This window comes from Alosa sapidissima, chromosome 4 (genome assembly GCF_018492685.1).
Source record: "Alosa sapidissima isolate fAloSap1 chromosome 4, fAloSap1.pri, whole genome shotgun sequence".
NCBI classification, from domain to species: Eukaryota; Metazoa; Chordata; class Actinopteri; order Clupeiformes; family Clupeidae; genus Alosa; species Alosa sapidissima.
Window position 1 is genome coordinate 36,096,497 of NC_055960.1, and position 25,000 is coordinate 36,121,496.

Genomic DNA, 25,000 nt, shown 5'->3' on the forward strand with positions numbered 1-25,000 from the left:
TACGTGCACAAGTATTTTTAGTAGAACTACTGATCTTCATTATCTCCTTGCTTGTTGACATCTTATCATGTATGGTATTATTTCATGATCGCTAAACGTTTGATTCTTTTTAATGTTGTCATCAGTTAAAGGGACACCAGGCAACGTTTTCGTGTTAATTAATCATCTTCGTAAGTCGGTATATGGTTAAATGACTCATTACGGGGCGAATGAAGGCTCTCTTGCCCGCCCCTACTGCCTGTAGGAAGAATATCCCACTTGCAAGTTCGGTGCATCCTACCCGCCGACTGAAGCAGGATCAGTTTACAGCACAGAGGCAGGCTAATGAAACGCTAGAGATTGTTGCAAACGTGTGTATAATGGCAGAGCCGGCGAAGAAGCAGTGAAAACCCTTGACGGAAGACGCAAAGAAAAGGAAAAGAGCTTCAGACCGAGCGAGGGGGAGTTTGGTAGAGAAAAAGCATCAGGCTTGCCTGGTGTCCCTTTAACTTCATTCAACTGCGCTTGTAGGCGCTGCCATTCAGTTGTGGACGTTCGTAAATTGCGTTTATAGGCGGAGAAAGGCAGAGAAAAGCGCAGTTTACACTAAGGATTGAGCGACTGATAAATACGACGGGAACTTGGGTCTGACAGCGTTCGCAATGTGCGGTTTGTCCATGACGCTAAAAACGCTACGTTCGCAAATGTATGTACATCTGGCCCTGAGAGCCAAAGGAAAAAGCCCCAGAAAAGAACATCATAGCTACAAGAACATCCGTTCTGTTGTGGTTCTGCTTTGCTGTGTGTCTGGGCCAGAGTGCCTTGCACCATGGAGTCTATGTCGACACATACAGCCTAGTGTTACATAGCCAAGTCTCAGTCGTAGGTCATGGGTCTTCTAACAGGACAATAACCCAAAACACACAGATGAAAGCATCACAAAATGGGCCAGGAACAAAGAATGGACAGTTTTGAAGGATGAGTCCAGACCTAAATCCCATTGAACATCTCTGGAAAGAGCTGAGATGCTTAGTCTGCAGAAGGCACCTGCATTCTGCTGGCTGCCACTTGTGAGGTATACCATTACCAGTCACTAGCCATCCTTGTGTTTGGCCCTCATCTCACTCATCTCACCTGAAGTCCCATCCCTATGACTGCCCTATCATCACCTATTGCTGTCCCCCTGCCCAGATTCCTGGCCTGCGCAGCCTAACGACCCACTACTTGCCTTATGACAACTCCTAATCCCCTTGGACAATTCACTTCCTACACTGGACTTTTTGAACTTTCTGACACTAAATAAGATTCATGCATTATCATACTGGATATGTAACCATCCCACCTCTTTGTAACATACACCTCAGGTGGCTTTAAACACCATGTTCTTTTCTCTACACCTAACTACAGTAACTTATTCATTTATCATATAAACTGACCCTAGGCAGATGGGTCAGGCCCTTGAGTCGTGGATCTGCTCGAGGTTTCTTCCTACATGTATCTCCAATTCTAGGGAGTTTTTCCTCGCCCCTGTTACTCATGGGCCTTCTCTGATTGTTTAACACTCTGTAAAGCGCCATGAGACATGTGCAATGTTTTGGCGCTCTATAAGTGATATTAAATTGAAATTGAAATTTCAAATTGTTTCGTTGTTTTTTTCATGGAATGGTACCAACAATTTCAGACACTACTGTAAGGGTTTAATTCTGTAGTCTTCAGGGTGTGCTTTCTGTTTGAGAATGCGAACTGAAACATTTTAATGTTAAGAGAGATCCAAAGCTAGATAGATCATCCCATGTGTCCGGTATGGGTCAGTTTAGACCATTAGATCCCATTCTCTTTCCCTCCACCTCCTTCAGTGCTCCCCTGCAGACTTTATTAAAGCATTACTGTGTAATCACATTCACCCTCAAGAGAATAGAGGGATTGTGTTAATGATCGTACTAAGCATTGAATGCTACTTTTGCATCACACACGTACAGTGTCCTGGTGAATAGAACAGTCTGAGCTATCAATCACTTCATACTTGTGTTTCTTTCATTAATAACATTGAATGTAAGGTGATTTGTTGTCCTTGTACACTTAGCTGGGGAATGACATCTTGGGTTGATAAAATCAATTGATAAAGCATTCCATTATTAGATGGGCAACCACGAGAAGCCCATCCCTGTGGAAATTAAGCTCGTCCTTCAAAAAGAAGTGCTCATGCTAGCTACAGAATCGCTCACTAGACCTAAGGTCTCACCTCTTGCTATATGCATAATATCTCACAAAGCTTCAATCTAGTCTAATGTGAGGGAGGATTTTGAAACCGTAAAATTTTCTGTGGTTGAATTAATGAAACAAAGAGGCTGCTGAAAAGAGGGCACTGGAAATGTGTGTGGAATCTGTAATTATCCATTTCCCGCGTGCAGAAGCTGGAGTGTTTCAAGGCTGCGTAATAACCAACACAGCAACCTGTGCAGTATGGGGACGGTGCTGGGACGGAAACACAGCAGCTCAGTGGAGAGAGCGGCATACAAGGACTGTTCCTTACAAAAAAAAAGAAAAGAAATAAAGAAAGAAATATGTGTCAAGGAGCTCTGCTGATTTCTTAGATTTGATGATACGTGGGTGACAGCTGTGGGTGGCAGATTTCGTCTGCCAGAGCTTTTGGTACTCAGAGGTACAATTTGAAATATGCTAATAATTCACAAGACAAGAGAGACCAGAGGACATCAATTAAAGACATCAGGAAGGCAGATAAAGGCTCTAATCAAGGATGTTTGTTGAATGTATTTTCTCATCCTAACTTAACTAATGTCATAAAAATAATGTTACTTCAGAGATTGTGAATGTAATGCAGACTGAGAAAGTTAACAGTGTAATATACTCATGTTAGCCCTTGGGGCCATAGTCATCGTTCTGTTTGAGTTGTTAATTCCAACTCTACAGTCATTTCCTCAGTATTAGCGGCAACCAATGTATAAACCTCGGTTAATAGTCGTGAAATTACGGGTAATAGTGACTAGTACTGCCATAGTAATGGTGGCTGGTGGTGTTGCTCTGGTATTGCGTTCTTTTGTGTGAAATGTGATGTGGTGTACAATATAGATAAGCCTCTTTTGTCTCTCCTCTCCTCCAGATTAGCAAGACGCAACTGCAAACCGTCAAGGAGCGTTTCCAGTCCTTCCTCAGCGGAGACACACAGATTGTGGCCGATGAGGCGTTCATCAATGCCGTCCAGAGCTACTATGAGGTTGATATCACCTAATCGTACATGTTATTAACCACTGTTCCAAATTTCCGATTTGTCACTGAAAAATGTGTAGTAGCAGATTTTAATGGATTGTCCTACATCCGATTATGTTATGTGGTAAGATGTGTTTTTTAAGGCTCAGATGATAAGCTTCTTTTTGTGCTTGAAAGCCAGGACAAGATGAACAGACGACTAGATGTTATTCAACAAGCACACATACTACAGTAATGACATAAAATATATCACGATGTGCAGTGCAATTTCTTTTGGTTATATTGTACTCATTTCAGATGGATTAGTTGAAATTCACCAGGAACATTGGGCAATATCTCAAGTAGGAATGGATCAGTGTTGGTTGCCTCTTCTGACAGAGATGATGTTGTGCTGCGACTCATTACCCTGTCAGGAGCATTTTTGCATAGATTTGTTCCATTGCTATCCGCGCTAATGTCCATTTCTACTCCAATTGTATCTCCAATTGTTTTTCCAATATTGAATACTGAGCAGGGAGAGGTGGAGGTCATTGAGAAAGAGGGGGGAGGGAAAAGAGAGAGAGAGATAGAGAGATAGAGAGAGAGAGAGAGAAAGTGGGGGAGGGAAAAGAGGGAGACAGAGAGATAGAGAGAGAGAGGGGGGAGACTTTCTCTGCCAACCTAATCAAGCTGGCCATTCTGAGAGCCCAAAGTCACTGATTGAAATTTTGCATTATTCAGATCTAGCTAAAGCCGGCTCTCTCAATTCAATTAAAGTCCTAATGCTCTTTAGTGAGTGCAGGATGTTCTCTGCCTGCCCGCTGCTTCTCACCTGAGAGAGCAGGAGAGCAAAGGGCCACAGCCCTGCACTGGGACCTTCCAGTGTCCACTCTCCCTACTGGGCGGGACCAATTAGATAATGATGCTAAGGCCATGAACTCTCTGTTTCGACGGCTGTCAATGCTCACTGATTTGCAAAAAAATACTTGCACCAGTGTGTTGGTCAAGCCTGTCAGCTTTTCAGCAACACACACAAAAAAAGTGTCATGGGAACAACATTAGCTGGTTATTTTGGCGAAATGGGGGCCATTGTGTGCATTAAGTGCATTTTGATATCAGAACATGTATTGTAAACAGATAATCAGAACAGACCATATTAGGTTTAATCTCCACCATTTTTAATTTCTTCCAGTGGCTTCTCTTTTGACTAAGCAGACATTGTCAATGTGTTTTACAGTCACTGATTAAAATGTAATGTCTTTTAGCTCACGACGTGATGACCCACAAAGGAAATTGCTTTGGGTAGAAGAGTGTTGGAGGGAAATAAGAAATGTATGCTTTTGAGATTGTGTGAACACATAACAGCATCTTACAGTTGACTGAAATTGAAAAAAATAAACTCTTTCCCATCAAAGAATGGAAATAACTGGTTGAAATGAAAAGATAGTTAAAGTCTGAACTCCCACTTTCAGTTTCCTGCTGCTTGACATTACTTAAAGAGAAAAAAAAAACTTTCAATACAACACAATGTGATAAAAAATGCCTCTTTGCTTTTCCTTGACCTCTCAAGCGCACATCTAGGTAATCTTTGGAAAGCTTTTTATGTGTGTCACTCAGAAGTGGCCCTGTGAATGTTTTCACTGCTGTTTTGCAAGTGACCAACAAATCCATTGAGGAGACGAACCAGTTTGTACTTTTAATGACTTTGGGACGCTGTGTGAAATGTACATATAAAACAGAATTTGATTTGATTTGATCTGTAAAGAAGCGGAGGTATTTATCAAACTGTGAAAACCTATGTGGACGAATAATGCACCAATAGAACAATAATGCTCCTCAATGTGAAATGCGAAAAATTTTAGGTATTTCAACATCTATTTTATAGTACATAATATCATTAAAATATTCAGAATCCTGAAAAATCTTTGTAAACAAGGAACAGGGCTGAAGTGAGATGGGGTGAGGGGTACATTGGTGCCTATGGAAAGGCATCTTGCATCTGGAAAGGCAGAATTTGGAATCTGGAAAGGCAGAATTTATGCTCAATGGTACAAGTCATGAGCAACATAAACCATCCAGGTGTTTGTTCAGATGCAACATGCCATCCAAATGTCCTTTTTAGGGAAAACCTTGAACATTTCAGGAAAACAATACCAAACTGCATTCTGCACATATTTCAATGACTCTATAATAGAGTCCAAATGCTAAGTGCCTCTCTGCAGACTGAAGCAGCTGAAGTTCTAGGCAAATCAGGCAAGAATGGGACAAATCCTTCTCAAAACTCCAGCAGAGTGGTGAACATGCCCCTGCCCCAAGTTTTTGGAGATGCATTGTGAGGATGACATTCTACATGAACATACATCTTTTTGGAGATGCATTGTGAGCATGACATTCTACATGAACATACATCTTCGAAAAACAAATTGCTTTGTTTGAAAAATTGCTTAGTTGCCTTAACTAAATATAGGGCTTACATGATTTGGAAATTATAGCATTCTGTTTTTATTTATATTTACACAGCTTCACAACTTTTGAAACAGTATTGCATGTTAAGTATTATTTTTTCCAGATGCGTTTCAATTTCATCGAAGCCGGTTCACATTTTTCAGCAGTATGTGTGTTAAACCCATGCCCTTGGTGTTAGTGTGACCTTGTGTGACATTGCTTGTTGGTGTGACCTTGTCTGGCCTTGGTGCTGTTATCCTTGACCGGATGAGTTTGAATGTGGCTCTGTCCTTCACCTGTCTAGGTGTTCCTGAAGAGCGATCGCGTGTGCCGCATGGTGCAGAGCGGTGGCTGCTCGGCCAACGACTCGCGCGAGGTCTTCAAGAAGCACATCGAGAAACGTGTGCGCAGCCTCCCCGAGATCGACGGCCTGAGCAAGGAGACGGTGCTCAGCTCGTGGATGGCCAAGTTCGACACCATCCACCGCGGCGAGGAGGACCCGCGCAAACACCAGCAGCGCCTGACCGCCAGCGCGGCCTCCGAGCTCATCCTCAGCAAGGACCAGCTCTACGAGATGTTCCAGTCCATCCTCGGCATCAAGAAGTTCGAGCACCAGCTGCTCTACAACGCCTGCCAGGTGAGGGAGTGCCCTGCGCTCCAACTGCACGAGGGGTCGGGGACGGCGTACGTCTTCCTCTGTTAGCAGAGCGGAGTGTGTGTCTGTCAAGGAACACAGGGAGCTTGTTGTGCTCGTGGAAACCATGCAGGTGCTGGCAGCAGTGCTACAGGTTGTTGTTGCATGTTGTTTATGTCTGGGAGGAAAATCGACAGTAATTCAATTTGAAACTCAGACAAATGAGATTGTGTGCATTTGCCATTTGTTTTTTGCTCCATGGCAGTCACTGCTGTTGCATATCTCCAGATCTTACTCTGAGTATGTTACATAGAAGCACCAGCAAATATAATGAAATCACATGCTCAGTTATGTCTGTTATTCTCTGCTAGCCAGCTAATTAAATGGAACATCCTCTGTAAATGGTTGAGAAACATGGATTGAAAGCATTGTGAAATAGGCACTAATCCTATCAAACCAGGATATGGTTCATAAATAATCATATACTGTATAGGGCTGGTAGTTTGCAGTGTCCATTTTCTCTGGATCCATATAGTGTGTGTGTGTGTGTGATTGCTGTGTCTTGTACTTTATCTGAAATGAAAGATTGTGCTTTGGGAGTGCAGTTTTGCAGTAGTGCCATCCAAGAGGACTAGAGATGCACGGATGGGCTATTATTTCAACCGTAACCGCATAGCAAAACTTATCATCCATCCGCCATCCATCCGCACCAACGTTTTTTGACCAATTTTTAAAACCGCACCCGCCCGCCATCCGCTGGTTGTTTTAATGTATATGGGTGATGCGTTTGATTGGTTCAACCGCCACCCGCCCGAATTTAATTAAAATATTATATTTCTTCACGTCATTCGCCCGATCCACGGTTTAACCACGGAGTCCGCGGCTGTAACCGCGAACCGCGCATCTCTAAAGAGGACATAGAGGCTAGAGAGTGCACAGCGAACGGGAGGAAATAGAGGTTGTTACTTGGCTGCTATACGCGCCCTCACTGACACTGAGTAGAGAGCGGTCAGATCGAACAAGGCTTCCAACTGACCTGTCAGAGGCTGATCTCTGATTTGGCTGATATCTGATTGGAAAATGGGTTAGGTGGTTGGACGTGGTAGGCGCTATATAGCTGGCAGATTGCATCTGAATGTTTACAGTGAATGCTCACAGCATATAGCCCAAGTGAGGGGACACTAACAAATGCTGTGATGACATGTATCCATCTTCAGATGGACGGAGGGGGAGGTGACCCGTGCTCAGACCTGAACACTAGGAAGAGAGTTCAATGGATGTGGATTTAGAAGAGCTGCATGCTGGGTAGGGCCGAGGATGGGACTGAGAGCTCTAGTGATGACCGCACTTATGACGGAATGGATTAATGATGCTGGGAATGGGCTGTGTATGGGGCCAGTGAGGAGCTTATAGACCCTTTCAACAATCAAAACAAAAACAATGCTTATTACACGGCTCTTCATAGTGCTGCAGAATGCTCCATTCACTTGAATGGGCCTTCCCAACGTTCGGCGGGAAAATGGGCTTTGTGCTTCTAAGTCAATTCTTTCATATCACTACGCAAGGATTGGAACTTCATTTAAAAGTGAGACGGTTGATCAGCTGTGTTCTAAAGAATGTTTGATTCAAGTTCAGCGTGTGTTGTTGCGAACTATTTGTTTCTCAGCAAAAGCCATGATGAAACGGTAACAAATAGGCTATAGCCTAGGCTATGTAGGCTAAAGAGTCATATCGTGGGGAGTTTATTGTGTCGTTTTGGTAAGTAGCCGTGTAATAAGCGGGATAATGTATAGAACGCCGGTCATTGTCGCGAGATAGGTCCCTTCAGGGCGGAACAAGACCCCTCCGCTGCGCGTCGGGGTCCGGTTCGCCCTGTTGGGACCTATCTCCCGACAATGACCGGCGTTCTATACATTATCCCTTACTTGAACGTTCTATTTGGTTCCCAATCGACTTCCTCTGCATTAAGATAACATATAGAATGTTAAAACGGAAGCCTTGTGGGGCCAACTATGATGCTGTTAATGGAACTCTCTTGAAAGGGTCTATAAACCCGTGTACTGTGGCCAGCTGAAAGGTAGAAAGGAGAGTCTGTCACATTGATTCGTGAAGTTGGAAAATTGCTCGATACTTACTGTAAAATTATATATGTACCCTATAGGGTTTTATTGATAAGAGGATTGTTCAGTAGTTATCAGCTGCGCGATACTCATGATAAAGCATAACTGTAAGGGCTACGTTGCACACATTGCAAACTATATACAGTATATTGAATGACATGTTCATGAGGGGGCATGTTCATGAGCTGTAATGGAAAAACTTTATAAACTGATCCAAATTCAGTGAAAGTCGAAGAGACAAAACAAACTAAAAGACTGGCAGCTTTATTTACGATCCGGAATGCTTACGAAGATTGCTCCTTCGAACAACTTCCTCCAACTTGTTGTCTACTGTCTAGGTTCCAATAAATAAACGTCACCAGTTCTTGTGAAGTTATTTTAGAACTTAGACCTTCTCCAACTAGAGCCTATAACCAAACTAGGTAATTCTTTAGGCTCTGCTATGTGCTTACTTTTACAGCTAATTATGTCAACCTTTACTGAAACAACAAGTTGTGTTATGGCCTCTCCTCACAGGCCCCCAGAGGGTAGCACTCTAGCTGTTGGCTGTAGCAACTCGAGCAAGTTAGAACGACTGTTTTTGTTCTTAAATTCCCATACCGACAGTACTTGGTGATCTCGAGAAACAGAGATGTATGTGCCAGGTACGCCCTCAGGGTGGACAGAGGAGACAGGAGTGTAGCAGCCCTCAGGGTGGACACAAGAGTGTAGCAGCCCTCAGGGTGGACAGAGGAGACAGGAGTGTAGCAGCCCTCAGGGTGGACACAAGAGTGTAGCAGCCCTCAGGGTGGACACAAGAGTGTAGCAGCCCTCAGGGTGACAGAGGAGACAGGAGCGTAGCAGCCCTCAGGGTGGACAGAGGAGACAGGAGCGTAGCAGCCCTCAGGGTGGACAGAGGAGCATAGCGGCCCTTGTGTTGTACTGTGAGTCGGAGCACCTTTTTCCTGCTCCCCAACATATGCAATCATGCGCAGTGTGCCAGACAGTAGCAGCCTAAAGAGGGAGGAAAAAAACGAGAGCACATCTTCCTGCTTCAATTCAAAAGGCCCACACCCAAATGATCTCCGGCATTGTGCGGATGACTCATGACAGACTCTGCACAGTGCCACTGAAATCAAATGCTCAAGGGGAGATGTGTGAGATGGGGAGACATGGGGCGTTGTACTGTCCTGACTGGTGCAAGCCATCATATTTATGTTGGGGGAAAAATAATCTGTTGGAAAGTCGCCTGCCTTTCCCACTGCCAAGGAACGGTTTAATCCGGTTTATTCAGTTTACATGCCATTTTGATTAGGCTTCCATTGACTGGCAGACCCCCCCCCCCCCCCCCCCCCCCCCCCCCCCCACTGCCCGCACATCTGATGCCAATAACTTTGTTTCCTCAGCAACAGAACAGTGAGAAGAATCAGAGTGTCTCTGTCCAAATGAGCGGCTCTGGGGGGAACACATTAGTATGTGACAGAATGGGAAAATAAAAGCTGTATAAGAAAGACAAATGGCTTAGTTTAATACATTTATAGCTTGTGTTGTGTACACTGCCAAATTGCTCGCTGTGACAGAATCATTAGGGTTCAATGTATGGATTCATTTAGAGCAGGGGATTGATTAATGGTCAATAGGTCATTGCCGAGGGATTTAGTGTGAAATTGCTTCACCAGTATGAAATAATACCAGCAAATGTCAGTGGATTGACAGTTTGACTGACTGATGACACATTAGGGAACTGTGTGTGTGCGTGTGTGTCTGTATGTGTATGTGTGTGTGTGTGTGTGTGTGTGTGTGTGTGTGTGTGGAGGGATGGCTATATTGGTCACTCTTAGAACAGACTGAGTTCTAAGAGTTATTCAAAGAACTATTAAGGAATCTTTTTCCCCACAGTAATAGCTTGCCTTAAAATACAGGTGAAGTATAACATGGCTTTGGATCTGACCGTTTTTTTTTGTGTGTGTTTGGCTTTGACCTTTAACGTGTGCTTCTGCTCTGATGCACCATGAAAGGGTCCCTTAGCTGCGCTACAGCCAGCAGACCAAAGCCGAGGGTTGAGTTCATCAGAAGCAAACCAAAACCGAACTGGAGTGGCCTTGCCTCCACACTCCGACTCTCTGGGGAGATAACATGCTCTTGCCCTTTCTGCTTCAGCGTGAAAGGAAAATGCTCATGATCATGCTCTCCCCTACACTACATGGGTGATCATGCTCTCCCCTACACTACATGGGTGATCATGCTCTCCCCTACACTACATGGGTGATCATGCTCTTGCTCTCCCCTACACTACATGGGTGATCATGCTCATGATCATGCTCTCCCCTACACTACATGGGTGATCATGCTCATGATCATGCTCTCCCCTACACTACATGGGTGATCATGCTCTCCCCTACACTACATGGGTGATCATGATCATGCTCTCCCCTACACTACATGGGTGATCATGCTCTCCCCTACACTACATGGGTGATCATGCTCTCCCCTACACTACATGGGTGATCATGATCATGCTCTCCCCTACACTACATGGGTGATCATGCTCTCCCCTACACTACATGGGTGATCATGCTCTCCCCTACACTACATGGGTGATCATGCTCATGATCATGCTCTCCCCTACACTACATGGGTGATCATGCTCATGATCATGCTCTCCCCTACACTACATGGGTGATCATGCTCATGATCATGCTCTCCCCTACACTACATGGGTGATCATGCTCATGATCATGCTCTCCCCTACACTACATGGGTGATCATGCTCATGCTCTCCCCTACACTACATGGGTGATCATGCTCATGCTCTCCCCTACACTACATGGGTGAGAACTCATTTTTTTAACTCAACCCCACAGAGACAGAGCTTCCACATTGGCTGGTACAACAGCCCCTACCAGCTCCCCCCCCCCACAACGCCAGCTTCTCAGCTGCGCCACCAACCCCAATTACGCTGCTACCACCACCTCCACCACCACCACACACACACACACACCACCACCACCACCACCACACACACACACACACACCACCACCACCACCACCACCACACACACACACACACACACCACCACCACCACCACCACCACACACACACACACACCACCACCACACACACACACACACACCACCGCCACCACCACACACACACACACCACCACCACACACACACACACACACCACCACCACCACCACCACCACACACACACACACACCACCACCACACACACACACACACCACCACCACCACCACCACCACACACACACACACACCACCACCACCACCACACACACACACACACACACCACCACCACCACCACCACCACACACACACACACACACATCACCACCACACACACACACACACACCACCACCACACACACACACACACACACACACGCACACAACACCACCACCACACACACACACACACACCACCACCACACACACACACACACACACACACACGCACACAACACCACCACCACACACACACACACACACACACACCACCACAGGAGTAGAGGCTCACCCACTGGAGCTCCCGTGGTGACCCCTCCAGCAGTAGTCACGACCTCAAAGCTACCACTGCAAATAGCGTAGGGGGAAATATGACAAAGCAAAGCTCTGGGATCTGTGTGTAGCCACCTAGCGACGCCAGCGCAGGCATCGTCTCAACAGCACGGCACCGATCACATTGTGGGTTACATGATACTATACCAGAGGTTGATCACGCTGGTGAATGTGATTTTATTGAGTCGGGGGGTTGTCTGAATGATAACAGAAAGAAATTGGATTTCTGCCACTCGCACAGCTATGTGTGCTGTCCACACTGGTGGTGTTGTGTGGGTGTTGCTTTTTGAAATACCATATGGATGGACTGGGTAGGACATTAAGCTTGTTATAACGGCAGAACCACACATTGGTTTCAACACTTGTTGGCAGGTGGTGATAGCTTGAGAAGAGAGAGAGAGAGAGAGAGAGGAGAGGAGAGAGAGAGAGAGAGAGAGAGAGAGAGAGAGAGAGAGAGAGAGAGAGAGAGAAGGGAGGGCAAATATGTTTACAAGGAAAGGTGTCTCTCCAGTTTGGAAGATGGATTGGCCAAAATATTGAAGAGAGACAATACTGTAACTGTGAAAGCACACACCCAGAGAAAGAAAGGCAGACAGTGAGACAGAGAGAGAGAGAGAGAGAAAGAGAGAAAGAGAAAGGAACAGAGCATAACCAAGAAGATGAGTGACAGCAGAGGGACAATGTGAGCAAAAACAGAGTTGAAAAGGAGACAGAAAGAAGTAAGAAGAAAGAAGAGACAGCGAGAGAAAAGGCAGAGTGATAGAGAAGTGAGAGAGAGAGAGAGAGAGAGGAGAGAGAGAGAGGAGAGAGAGAGAGGAGAGAGAGAGAGAGAGAGAGAGAGAAGATGGAGAGAGAGAGAGAGAGAGAAGAGAGAGAGGGAGAGAGAGAGAGAGTGAGAGTGAGGATGAGAGAGAGAGTGAGAGAGTGAGGATGGAGAGAGAGAGAGTGAGGATGGAGAGAAAAGGCAGAGTGATAAGAAGTGAGAGAGAGAGGATGGAGGAGAGAGAGAGAGAGAGAGAGAGAGAGTGAGAGGATGGAGAGAGAGAGGATGGAGAGAGAGTGAGAGAGAGAGAGTGAGAGTGAGGATGGAGAGAGAGAGAGTGAGGATGAGAGAAAGAGAGAACATGGAGAGAAAGAGAGAGAGGGAGGATGGAGAGAGAGATAGGATGGAGAGAAAGAGAGAGAGATAGGATGAAGAGAGAGATAGAGAGAGAGAGAGAGAGAGAGAGAGAGAGAGAGAGAGAGAGAGAGAGAGAGAGAGAGAGAGAGAGAGGGTGCGGTGGGCGGGTGTGCACTGCTTCAATCAGCATGACTAATTCAGAGCTGCCATGAGACATTCATCTTCATCAGGCTGCAGCAGCACAGAGCCTCTCTGCTCAGCCCTAATGCAATCACAAGCCACTCGAGGGCCCATAGCACGGAGCTCTCTCCTGCCCGCCCGCCCGCCGAACAACATCCATGCAGGTAAATATTGATGGCCAGGGGCCGAGAAGCGCAGACGCGTGGAGTGAAGTCGACAGGCCCCATCGCCACTCCCGTATCACTGCGGCCCCAGGAGCCTAGCTGTGCGCCCAATATCCCGGGTGACAAATGGACGTTGGGTCCACTCAAGTGAGACAAGTAGGCATAAGCAAGGAAGCTAGTCACTCAACATTGCGTGATGTATCATTATAAATGTGTTGGAAGCCTAGCTGCTAGCACTTGCTATAACATTGCTAAATTTACTGGATTGGGTCCAGTCTACAGAAAAGGCTTTGTTTAGGTCAATCGGTGAGCATGGACCGTGCTGTACTGTACTTCCCTCTGGATGAAAGGGTCCACTAAACAAAGTGATGTTCCCTGTTCTATGCCGCTTAGAATGTGAACACACACACACACACAGACACACACACACACACAACCACTTACAGAGCATCAGCTCAGTCTTAAATCCTGCATACAAACAGACAGTTGAGCCACTAGCACTCTAGATTCTCTCTAGTCACTGGGTCGACCTTTTATGAGTGGGTCATCCAACAGCTTTGGGGATTAAAGGAAGCACAGCATTTGATTGCAAACTTCCATATTGCTGAAGTACCTACAGTACCTCATTTATGAAACAAAACAGGCCCACGTGTAAACAACAACAGAATGGCAGAAAGTAAGTAAGTAAGTAATTTTTATTTATAAAGCACATTTAAAGCAGTGCAAAACTGACCAAAGTGCTGTACAGTGACTAGCTGGAATGAAAATAGATAAATAAATAAAAGCACGCAGTGTACAGTTGCAACACTGGCATTCCAATAGACAAAAAAGAAAAACATCTGCACGCAGTGTACAGTTGCAACACTGACAGCATTGATTAATAAGAGACATAAAGTGAGCTAAGAGCAATTTACATACATAAAGTAATTAAAACAGTGTCTTAAAGGAAAGAAGAAGCTAAAAACTAAGGGGCAAAGGCTAAAAGTAAACATAAAGTACAATAAAAGCAAAATAAAAGATCTAAGAGGCAAAGGCCAATGTATATAGGTAGGTTTTAAGTCTAGATTTAAAAGCAGCAGTCGTGGGAGCAGATCTGATATCGGGAGGTAAACCGTTCAAGAGGCGTGGAGCTGCAATTTCAAAAGCACGATCCCCTTTTTGCTTCAGGCGGAGCATTTTAAGGAGCATTTTAAACTGGATTCTAAAACAAATAGGGAGCCAGTGCAGAGAGGAGAGGACAGGGGTGATGTGTTCCTGCCTCTTGGTGCCTGTTAAAAGCCGGGCAGCAGCGTTCTGCAACAACTGCAGGCGGGCAAGCTGGTTCTGGGGGAGGCCAAAGTAAAGTGTGTTACAGTAATTCAGCCGAGATGTAATAAATGCATGGATAACTGTTTCAAAATCTTTAAAGGACAGCGAGGGCTTGAGCCGGGTGATCACTCTCAGCTGATAGTAGCTATTTTTTATGACAGCATTAATCTGCTTTTTAAAACACAGGTCAGGCTCAAAGATAACCCCAAGGCTTTTTTTGCAGAGGACAGAACACAATGTACTTGTGATTTATTGTAAACATTTTTTTGTTTTTTCGAATATAAATGAAATTAAAATATTTGTTTTTTTTAGTATTTAGTTTCATGTTTGGTATGTTGTCATGATTTGTCGTAGGAAATCAACAGTTGATTAACTGCACTCTCATTGCATTACATGTATGACTTACATTATGAGTCTGTCATTCATCGTGATGTAAGTTATGAAATGCTTCTCTGTGGAGGCCTGGTCATAACTCATGAATTGCATTCTATTGTTTGTGGTATTACCTCTTCATAGTGAGTTAGGTACCTCATGTGCAGAAGAGTTAGTATATCGAAATATAGCCATACGTCAGGACACATGACTAATGATTTCTCTAAACATGGTTGTTGTTTTTCAAGAAGGAAATGATTTGAAAAAATGTCTGTATGTAAATGTAGAATAGATGAATAGGCATTGGATGGCAAAAGGCAAGCAGGGCTGCTTATTGATGGGCATGCGGAGTCTGAAATGTAATTGTGCTGCCTGTAATGTATTCATGGGGAGAACAGCTGATGGGAGAGGGTGTTTAAAAGCCCAGTCTGTTTACTGTTTCCATGGCAGCAGAGCACGGGCAGACAGGGTAGACAAAAGGGTGTGTGTGTGTGTGACGTGTGTGAAGTGTGTGACGTGTGTGTGTGTGTGTGTGTGAGAGAGTGTGTGTGTGTGAGCATGTGTGACGTGTGTGTGTGTCTCTGTGTGTGTGTGTCTGTGTGTGTGTCTGTGTGTGTGTGTGTGTGTGTGTGTGTGTGAGTGAGTGTGTGTGTGTGTTTGGTTTGTATGTGAGATGTGGTGTGTGACACGTGTGTGTGTGTGTGTGTGTGTGTGTGTGTGTTTGGTGTGGATGTGAGATATGGTGTGTGACGTGTGTGTGTGTGTGTGTGTGTGTGTGTGTGTTTGGTGTGGATATGAGATATGGTGTGTGACGTGTGTGTGTGTGTGTGTGTGTGTGTGTTTAGTGTGGATGTGAGATATGGTGTGTGTGTGTGTGTGTGTGTGTGTGTGTGTGTGTGTGTTTGGTGTGGATGTGAGGTATGGTGTGTGTGCAGTGTTGCCAGATGCCAGCAAGGTTTTCCAGCCCAAAACCTCGTCAAAAACCGTGAGAATGCACAAAAAAAACGCCCAAATTTGCTTTTGCTTGTTTCTCATTTAAACACATTGAAATCATTAACAAGCTTTAAAATTACCCATTTTTCGAGCCTGTCCAATTTCAATCAATATTGATTGATTAATATCTAATATTCAATCAAATGAACGCAAAAGTAGGCTACACGGACGTCAGACTATTCTTCTATAAGCTTATGTTACGGAAAATAATGCAATAGGCTAAACGTAGACTATCAATGAGTCTGTTTGTGTCAATAGCCGCTTGGAACAAAAGCATTCAGTAGGCTAGCCTAACATAAAAACATTGAGTGGATATATGAACATACAAAATAGCCTAACGCACAACATTTCAATTATTTATAATAGCAACATGACACATGCATATTCATGTATAACATTAGATGAAAATCACATTGATTATAGAACAGGGGTGTCGACTCTTTGCAGAGGCAGTGCGTTCATAACTGGTGGACCAACTCTAGGCTACACAAAAAATATTTTCATAGGCCTACCCCAAATGTAGGCTAAAGGCTTGAGTTAAACTTCTGACAGTCTGACACCTGTGATTTAGAACAATTAATTAATACCTAGGCGCTATATATTCCCTGAGACAGGCAGTTAGGCCTAGAGTTTTCATGAAAATGGCTCGGGGTCAAAGGTCATACGGAATCGATTAATCTGCACTAATTTTTTTAATCAGTTATTTTTTCTCAAATTAATTAATCGAAATGAATCAGTTATTTTGACAGCCCTACTAATAATATCTAATAACAGGGCTCACTTTGGAAAATGCCATAATTCTCATTTCAGTGTCGGTTCAGGTCTGAGGAAGGGAAGACAGCTTCAGAAATACTGTAGCTATCTTATCCATGCTGCTGTGCATCTCCAGTGATTTAAAAACACTTAGAGAGCGGGGGTGGGGGTGGGGGTTACAATCCATTCCGCTGCTCACGCCTGGGGGGTTTTGGCTTTGATTGGAGGATTGGGTTAGGGATTGGGGCATGCGTGTGGGATGTTTGGGATTAATTATAATCTGAATCCTGGAGTGCAGTGCTGTGCATGGCCAGCTCGGCTCAGTGGGAGCTGCGCTGCGCTGCGCTGCGTTGCGTTGCGCTGCGTTGCGTTGCGCTGCGTTGCGTTGCTACACACGTCACTATGACCAAAGGTCAACGTCAACAAGAGAGAAAAGGGAAGAGAGACAGACAATGAGAAGTAAGTGCTATAATGGAGGGAGGAGAGAGATGCATGCAGAGAGCAGAGAGAGAATGTGTGCGCATGTATGCTATATGTATGTATGTATGAGAGATTCTAGAACTCTGCTTGACAAATGGCAGCAAGAAAAATGAGCTCCTGAAACTACAATTTTTTTGCCAGAAAAAGTTTGTTATACTTACTCAAAGTGTAATAGTTTTATTGGGAATTTGAATAGAAACAACAGAGGCAACAAACTGTCAAGGTAAGACCTCTGAGTCAATTTTCAAAAGCCAAAAAATCATCAAGAAATCAAACCTACAAGAAGCTAATTGTTGCTAATTGTTGGAAGAGTTAGCCAAACCGCCACTTAATGACATCATAATGGATGCTGGATTAGAAGAAAACATGGCTAAGGCTGAGGCATTTTTCAAAAATGAAGATGAGTTGGAAATATCTTATCCCAACACTGTACAAACAGCCAAAGAAAAGAAAAGAATGAAAGAAAACATCATGAGAGAACATCCAGAAGCACTGATCTCCGATTACATGGGACTTGATGACAACAAGGTCCTGTGTAACCTCCTGTTCTTCACAAATAACCCCACAGTATGGCATACCACCCTCTGCACTGTCTGGAAATGTGTGAGAAAAGGAGGCATCAGCAGAGGAAGACAGATTACACTAGAGGGGGCAAAGGACTTTAAGGTGACAGTTAACCTGTATCATAATGGGACTGTAATGGTACAAGGAACTGAAGCAAGTCTCGTTCAATTTCAGAGCAAATTTAAAGAACTCAAAGAAAAAGCTCTGAATATCAAAAAAGACCAGGTGGTGGAGACTATTACTATTACATCAGGAGTTGAGACTAACTCAAATAGCCAACATGTACATAACCCCATTACATGTCCTCCCAGTAATACAGGCCCCAAGACACCCTCCTCTGACACCACAAAAATGAGAGATGTGATAGTTCAACTTGAACAGGACTACATCATGTTCAAAGAGGAAACCGCTCTCAGCTTACAACAACTTCAAGACCAAATCATCCACCCTGACAGGAACATGGTGCAACAACTTTGCTCGGCAGTAAGGCAGCTGGAGGAGGCCAACCAAGAGTTGCGGCAGGAGGTGAGGTCTCTGAAGGAAGAGCTGTTGAGGATGGCACGGCACAGAGAGAATCCAAGGGATCATACCCTGGAAAGCAGGAACAGTGAGCCATCAGTCAAAAATCCCATCTTGTCTGAAAGTGCCACAGTCTCTGTCAATGTGCCTGTAGCTCCAGCTTCACCTCATGACCAACCTCCCAAACCCCAGCAACGCACCTGCCAAAGCAGACCACCCTCCTCTTCAGCAAACATCAGTCAGGGACAACAAGGGACAAAGTCTCAAAGCAAGGAAAAGGATGACATCATCATCCTGTGTGACTCTAATGGGAATCATCTGAACCCCAGACGACTTTTCCCTAGAAGACAAGTCAAGAAGTTTGGTGTCCAACGACACACACAGCTAAGGACATAATACAAAAAGGCTTACTCAATAATCCATCTCACATAATTATCCATACAGGGACTAATGACCTCAAAGACAGGAGAACTGATGTGGCAGAAGCCTTAATCAGCACCATCCAAATTGCCACACAAAAACATCCAGATGCAAAGGTAATCATCTCATCTATACTTCCACGACGGGATATTCCTGTAAGTGTCACTGAAAGAATCAACGGCAAAGTTGTGTCCTTCTGTGCTGATATACCCAACGTAAAGGTTGCACACCATACAGACATTACCATTAGACATTTATATGACAATGTCCACATACATAAGGAGGGCATGAAAATATTTGCTAAAAAACTCAAAGACACAGCATTAAATAGAGTGAGAATACCATGCTCTGAAAGCAGCAGGCCAAACATCATCAAAGACAGCCAAAAACCAGTTGAGACGCATAGGCCTACCTATGCAGCAGCCGTCTCTAATAAAGGTACTTGTAGAGATCTCACTCAGATAACAACAATGCTTCAACTTATATATGATAGTCTCTTGCATTAGTGAAAAAAAAAAACACTTTGTATGAATATTCATTTTGTAAATGTGAAAAGACATAGGACTTTGTGTATGTGTAAGTGTGTGTGTGTGTGTGTGTGTGTGTGTGTGTGTGTGTGTGTGTTTGTGTGTGTGTGTGCACAATTACTTTTATTCTTTTTCATTTTCTGTTTTTTAATAACCTGCAGTTTTGTTTTGTTTTTCCTTTCTTTCTTTTTTTATTATATATGTGGAGGGGGGTATGAGAGTATTATATATGTGGGTTTAAGTGTGTAGACTACGCTCAGACATACAGTATTCTTATGTTTGCCTATAGACATAATCATTACCTATCTGAACAGAAATATCAATATGCATGGTTGGAGAGTGTGGGGGGAGGGATGGGGAGGGGGGTATGAGTGTCTGAGTGTGTAAATATGTGTATAGAAACTTAAACTTGTCAGTCTATCTAATTGTATACTATATTTCTGTCTTATGCATAACATTCATAATCAACATTGCATACCTGTTTGTTTGTGTGTGTGTGTGTGTGTGTGTGTGTATGTATCTGTGTGTCTGTGTTTCTGTGCATGTGTGTGCAAGTGGGTGTGTATGTATGTTAGAATATGTCTGCGTCTGTCAGTGAACTTAAACATGTATGTATTTGTCTGTGTCTCTGTGTTGAGTGTTCACAAGTCTGTTTGTCTTCGTAGATATAATTTACCTACCTATAGGATATTTATCTCTCTGTAGGTTTAGTCATTTATCTGGTAAAAATAATACTTTACCAGTGTCTCAATTGGATCATTATTGCACTTGAGTATACAAACATTCTTATTTCTGGCAAACTACACCATTATAATGACATTTCTTAAAATCATTTGTTATAATGTTCAAGGAATGCACTCTTCTTCTTTCGGAGAGAAAATCAGAGATAGCGATTTTGTAAATGCTGTAAATAATTCAGATATATTCATAGCACTGGAAATGTGGAGTAAAAATGGACAGGGAAATTATTCATTACCTTCCTACAGAGATATAAATGTCCCTTCTATTAAACATCCCAATATAAAATGCGGCAGGAACTCAGGGGGAATTGTTGTTTGGTTTAAAGAAGCCATTAATAAATACATATATGTAGTAAGAAAAGGATCATCACACATATGGTTGAAACTATCAAAAGAACTCACAAACTCAACACAGGACACTTATTTATGTGCCATATACATTCCTCCTCTTGAATCTCCATATTACAGTGAAAACATATTTGAAACGTTAAAATCTGACATCATTGAACTCCAGTCATTTGGGAAGATTCTAATTATGGGCGACCTTAATGCAAGAGTAGGAACCGATTTAGATTACATTGACATATCTGGATATAAACATGTTTCTTCACTAGAACAAAACATCAATATAAGTAGTCACAGGAACAATTTTGATAACATCATCAATAGACATGGCAAGGAGGTGTTACAACTTTGCAAATCTCTTGGTCTGTTTATTGTTAATGGCAGAACAAGGGGGGACTCTCTGGGTAAATTCACGTATTGCTCACCCCTGGGCAGCAGTGTGGTGGATTATGCTATAACAGATTTAGATCACAACCAAATAAATTATTTCACAGTAATGCCACAGTTGCCTCTGTCAGATCACTGCCACATTATAATTAGCTTAAAGAAAAATTCCAGTATAGAACATCAAAAACCTATGAGTACACTACACCCACTTCCAGTTCAATACAAATGGAGCGATGACAGACTAGAGCAATACACATCCCAGTCAAATTGCATCGAGGTCGAAAACATGATCTACTCCTTCCTGTTCACCAAATTTAAAAAGTCTGAAGATAACATCAATGTAGCCACCAAAACATTAACAACAATATTTTCCACAATAGCCAAAAAATCTTTAAAAAGACAAGGAATAGTTAATAGCAAGAAAAACAAAAATAAGAAATGGTTTGACAAAGAGCCTATTACTAAGAAAAGAATTACGATCTTATTCAAACCAAAAACACAGAGAACCAGCAAATCAGGAACTTCAAATAAAATATCATAACACCCTACAAAAATACAAATCACTTCTAAAACGCAAAAAAGCCAATCACATACATAACCAGTTAGTAGAAATTGATGATGCGTTAGATCAAAACACTTTTTGGGACCTGTGGAAAAACCTTAACAACCCCAAAAAAGAAAATTGTATCCCAATAGCAAATGGAAAAACATGGGTTGACCATTTTGAAAATTTATACAAAAGTGATGAACTAAACCTGGCACAACAAAAACTAACAAACCATTTAAAAACACTTGAAAAAACACAAAAAGATAAATTAAATGAATTAGACTCAGCTATAACATTATCTGAATTGAACACTAAAATAAAAAAACTGAAAAATAGAAAATCATGCGGCACTGATGGAATTTATAATGAAATGTTGAAACATAGCACCCCCAAAATTAAACAAGTAATCCTGAAACTATTTAATTTAATATTATCCTCAGGCCACTTTCCTGACCAATGGAAAATTAGTCAGATCACCCCCATATACAAAAATGGTGACAAATTTAACCCAAACAATTATAGAGGCATATCACAAGGCAGCAATTTAGGTAAATTATTCTGTAGTATAATCAATAACCGAATTTCAAACTTAATAAAAAAAAACAATATATTAAGCCCCTCTCAAATTGGTTTCATACAAAAAAATAGAACAACAGATCATATTTATACTTTACAGACACTGATACAAGAAAACGTTACAAAGGTCAAAAACGGAAAAATATATGGATGCTTTGTGGATTTCAGCAAAGCCTTCGACTCCGTTTGGCATGAAGGTCTCTTGCTGAAACTACTTGATTGTGAAATTGGTGGTAAAACATATAACATCATTAAAGACATGTATGAAAACATCAAATGTTGTGTAAAAATAAATAACAAACAAACTGATTACTTTCCTCAAACAAAAGGAGTGAGGCAGGGCTGTTGCCTGAGTCCTACATTATTTAACATTTATATCAATGAATTAGCTAATAAAATTCAAAATTCATCCTCGCCTGGTCTCAATCTTTTGGGAAAAGAAATCAAATGCCTGCTTTACGCAGATGATCTTCTCCTGCTATCGTCAACGGCACAGGGACTACAAGAGAGCCTTTCTCTTTTGAACGAATATAGCATAACTTGGGCCCTTCCAATCAATATGGAAAAAACAAAAATAATGACTTTCCAGAGAAAACATTCGAACATAAATAAATATAATTTTACCATTGGCGGAAAACAACTAGAACAAGTAAGAAAATACAACTACTTAGGACTGACCATTTCTTCATCAGGGCAATTTGATAACGCAATCAAAGACCTATCCGAAAAAGCACGCAAAACATACTACATGTTAAGAAAATCTCTATTTCAATATAATCCTTCCATCAAATTATGGAAAAAGATCTTTGATTCCTTAGTAAAGCCAATATTACTATACGGGAGCGAAATTTGGGGCATAAAATATAAAGACAATTTCGAAACATGGGACAAAAGCCAAACCGAATTATTACATTTGGAATTCTGTAAAAATATTCTAGGTTTAAACAGATGTGCACCTAATCTAGGCTGCAGAGCTGAGCTTGGAAGATGCCCCCTCCTTGTAGACATACAAAAAAGAGCAACCAAATTCTGGCATCATCTTCAGACTAGCAATTCAGAGCAATATCACCACACTGCTGCCCAGCTGAGGAGTGAACACCCAGAGAGTGACCCCTTAAACTTCATAATACAAAAACACGACCTGAAAAACTGCAGCTCAAGTATTGCTTCAGTAGCAAAAGAAGTAGAGAACACAGCAAAACAAAACTACATTAACACATGGAAATGCTAAATCGAACAAGTAAATAAGCTACACTGCTACAGAACTATTCGAATTGATTACAAATTGGCACCATATTTAAATGAAATTAAAAACCATCGTCATAGAAAACTCCTGTCAAAGTATCGACTGAGTGATCATTCCCTTGCAATAGAAAAGGGTAGACACCGCCAAACCTGAATAGCTCGTGAAGATCGAATATGTAAATTCTGTAATACTGGAGTAGTAGAGGACGAATGCCACTTCCTCACAGAATGTCCCAATTATCAACACTTAAGAGCTATATTCTACCCACAAATTGAAATCACTTGTCCCGGCTTTATGACTGCCACCAATGAACAAAAACTACAATTCCTCCTGGGAGAAATAGATAAATGTGCCCACTTAGCCTACCAATATTTACAGTCCTGCCACATTTTAAGAGAAAACTTCACATAGAAAAAGTGCATACAGTATATAGTTTTTGTTAAATAGTTTTATATAGACTATTGTATAAGTTTCCTTTAAATTTAGATTTAAGAATACATGTTTAAGTTTTCTTTAGTTACTATTTTTTTTTTAAACATAAGTTTTCTTTCTTTTAGTTTAGATAAGTTTCCTTTCTTTGACCCCCCTTAAAACAAATATTGTATATGTTTGTATTGTCATGTTACTGCTTTGGCAACACTATTTTCTGAGTCATGCCAATAAAGCACATTTGAATTTGAATTTGAATTTGAATGAGAGAGAGAGAGAGAGCGTAGGAGAGAGCAGGAGAAAAGAGAGGGTAGGAGAGAGCAGGAGAAAAGAGAGGGTAGGAGAGAGCAGGAGAAAAGAGAGGGTAGGAGAGAGCAGGAGAAAAGAGAGCGTAGGAGAGAGCAGGAGAAAAGAGAGCGTAGGAGAGAGCAGGAGAAAAGAGAGCGTAGGAGAGAGAGAGAGAGAGAGCGTAGGAGAGAGCAGGAGAAAAGAGAGGGTAGGAGAGAGCAGGAGAAAAGAGAGCGTAGGAGAGAGCAGGAGAAAAGAGAGGGTAGGAGAGAGCAGGAGAAAAGAGAGGGTAGGAGAGAGCAGGAGAAAAGAGAGGGTAGGAGAGAGCAGGAGAAAAGAGAGCGTAGGAGAGAGCAGGAGAAAAGAGAGCGTAGGAGAGAGCAGGAGAAAAGAGAGCGTAGGAGAGAGCAGGAGAAAAGAGAGGGTAGGAGAGAGCAGGAGAAAAGAGAGCGTAGGAGAGAGCAGGAGAAAAGAGAGCGTAGGAGAGAGCAGGAGAAAAGAGAGGGTAGGAGAGAGCAGGAGAAAAGAGAGCGTAGGAGAGAGCAGGAGAAAAGAGAGCGTAGGAGAGAGCAGGAGAAAAGAGAGGGTAGAGTGGAATCCCGTGTCTAGACCTTCCGCCTTCTCAGGCCCGTTGTCTGACACGGCCATCTAGGAATAACTCTGTGCTCGGAACCCTCCTCGCGTTATGGACGGGCTGTAGAGGCTCTTCTGTTTCTCCCCACCCTCACTCAGGAAGCCACATTCAGCTCTCTCTCTCTTGCTCTCTCTCTCTCTCTCTCACTTGCTCTCTCACTTGCTCGCTCTCTCTCTCTCTCTCACTTGCTCTCTCTCTCTCTCACTTGCTCTCTCTTTCACTTGCTCTCTCACTCTCTCTCTCTCATTTGCTCTATCTCTCTTGCTCTCTCTCACTTGCTCTCTGTCTTACTTGCTCTCTCTCTCTCTCTCTCTTGCTCTCTCTCTCTCTTGCTCTCTCTCTCTCTTGCTCTCTCTCTCTCTCTGTGTCTCTATCTCTCCTCCAGCTCCCTCCCTCCCCAAACTGTCTTTAGTGCCTAAAATCATTTCACATTACAGATCTTTCAGACAGGGACTCACCCCAG

The 25,000-nt window shown here is 42.9% G+C and overlaps 1 protein-coding gene across 1 annotated transcript in view; it reads left to right on the top strand.

Annotated features, from left to right (window-relative positions):
• The window catches only part of cadpsa (Ca2+-dependent activator protein for secretion a), a 151,730-nt gene that overhangs the window by 26,386 nt on the left and 100,344 nt on the right, over window positions 1-25,000 (top strand). Inside the window, exons 3-4 of the mRNA XM_042090214.1 lie at window positions 3,101-3,214; window positions 5,936-6,268. Coding sequence (XP_041946148.1) covers window positions 3,101-3,214; window positions 5,936-6,268 — 447 coding nt within the window. The remainder of the gene's footprint in view (window positions 1-3,100; window positions 3,215-5,935; window positions 6,269-25,000) is intronic.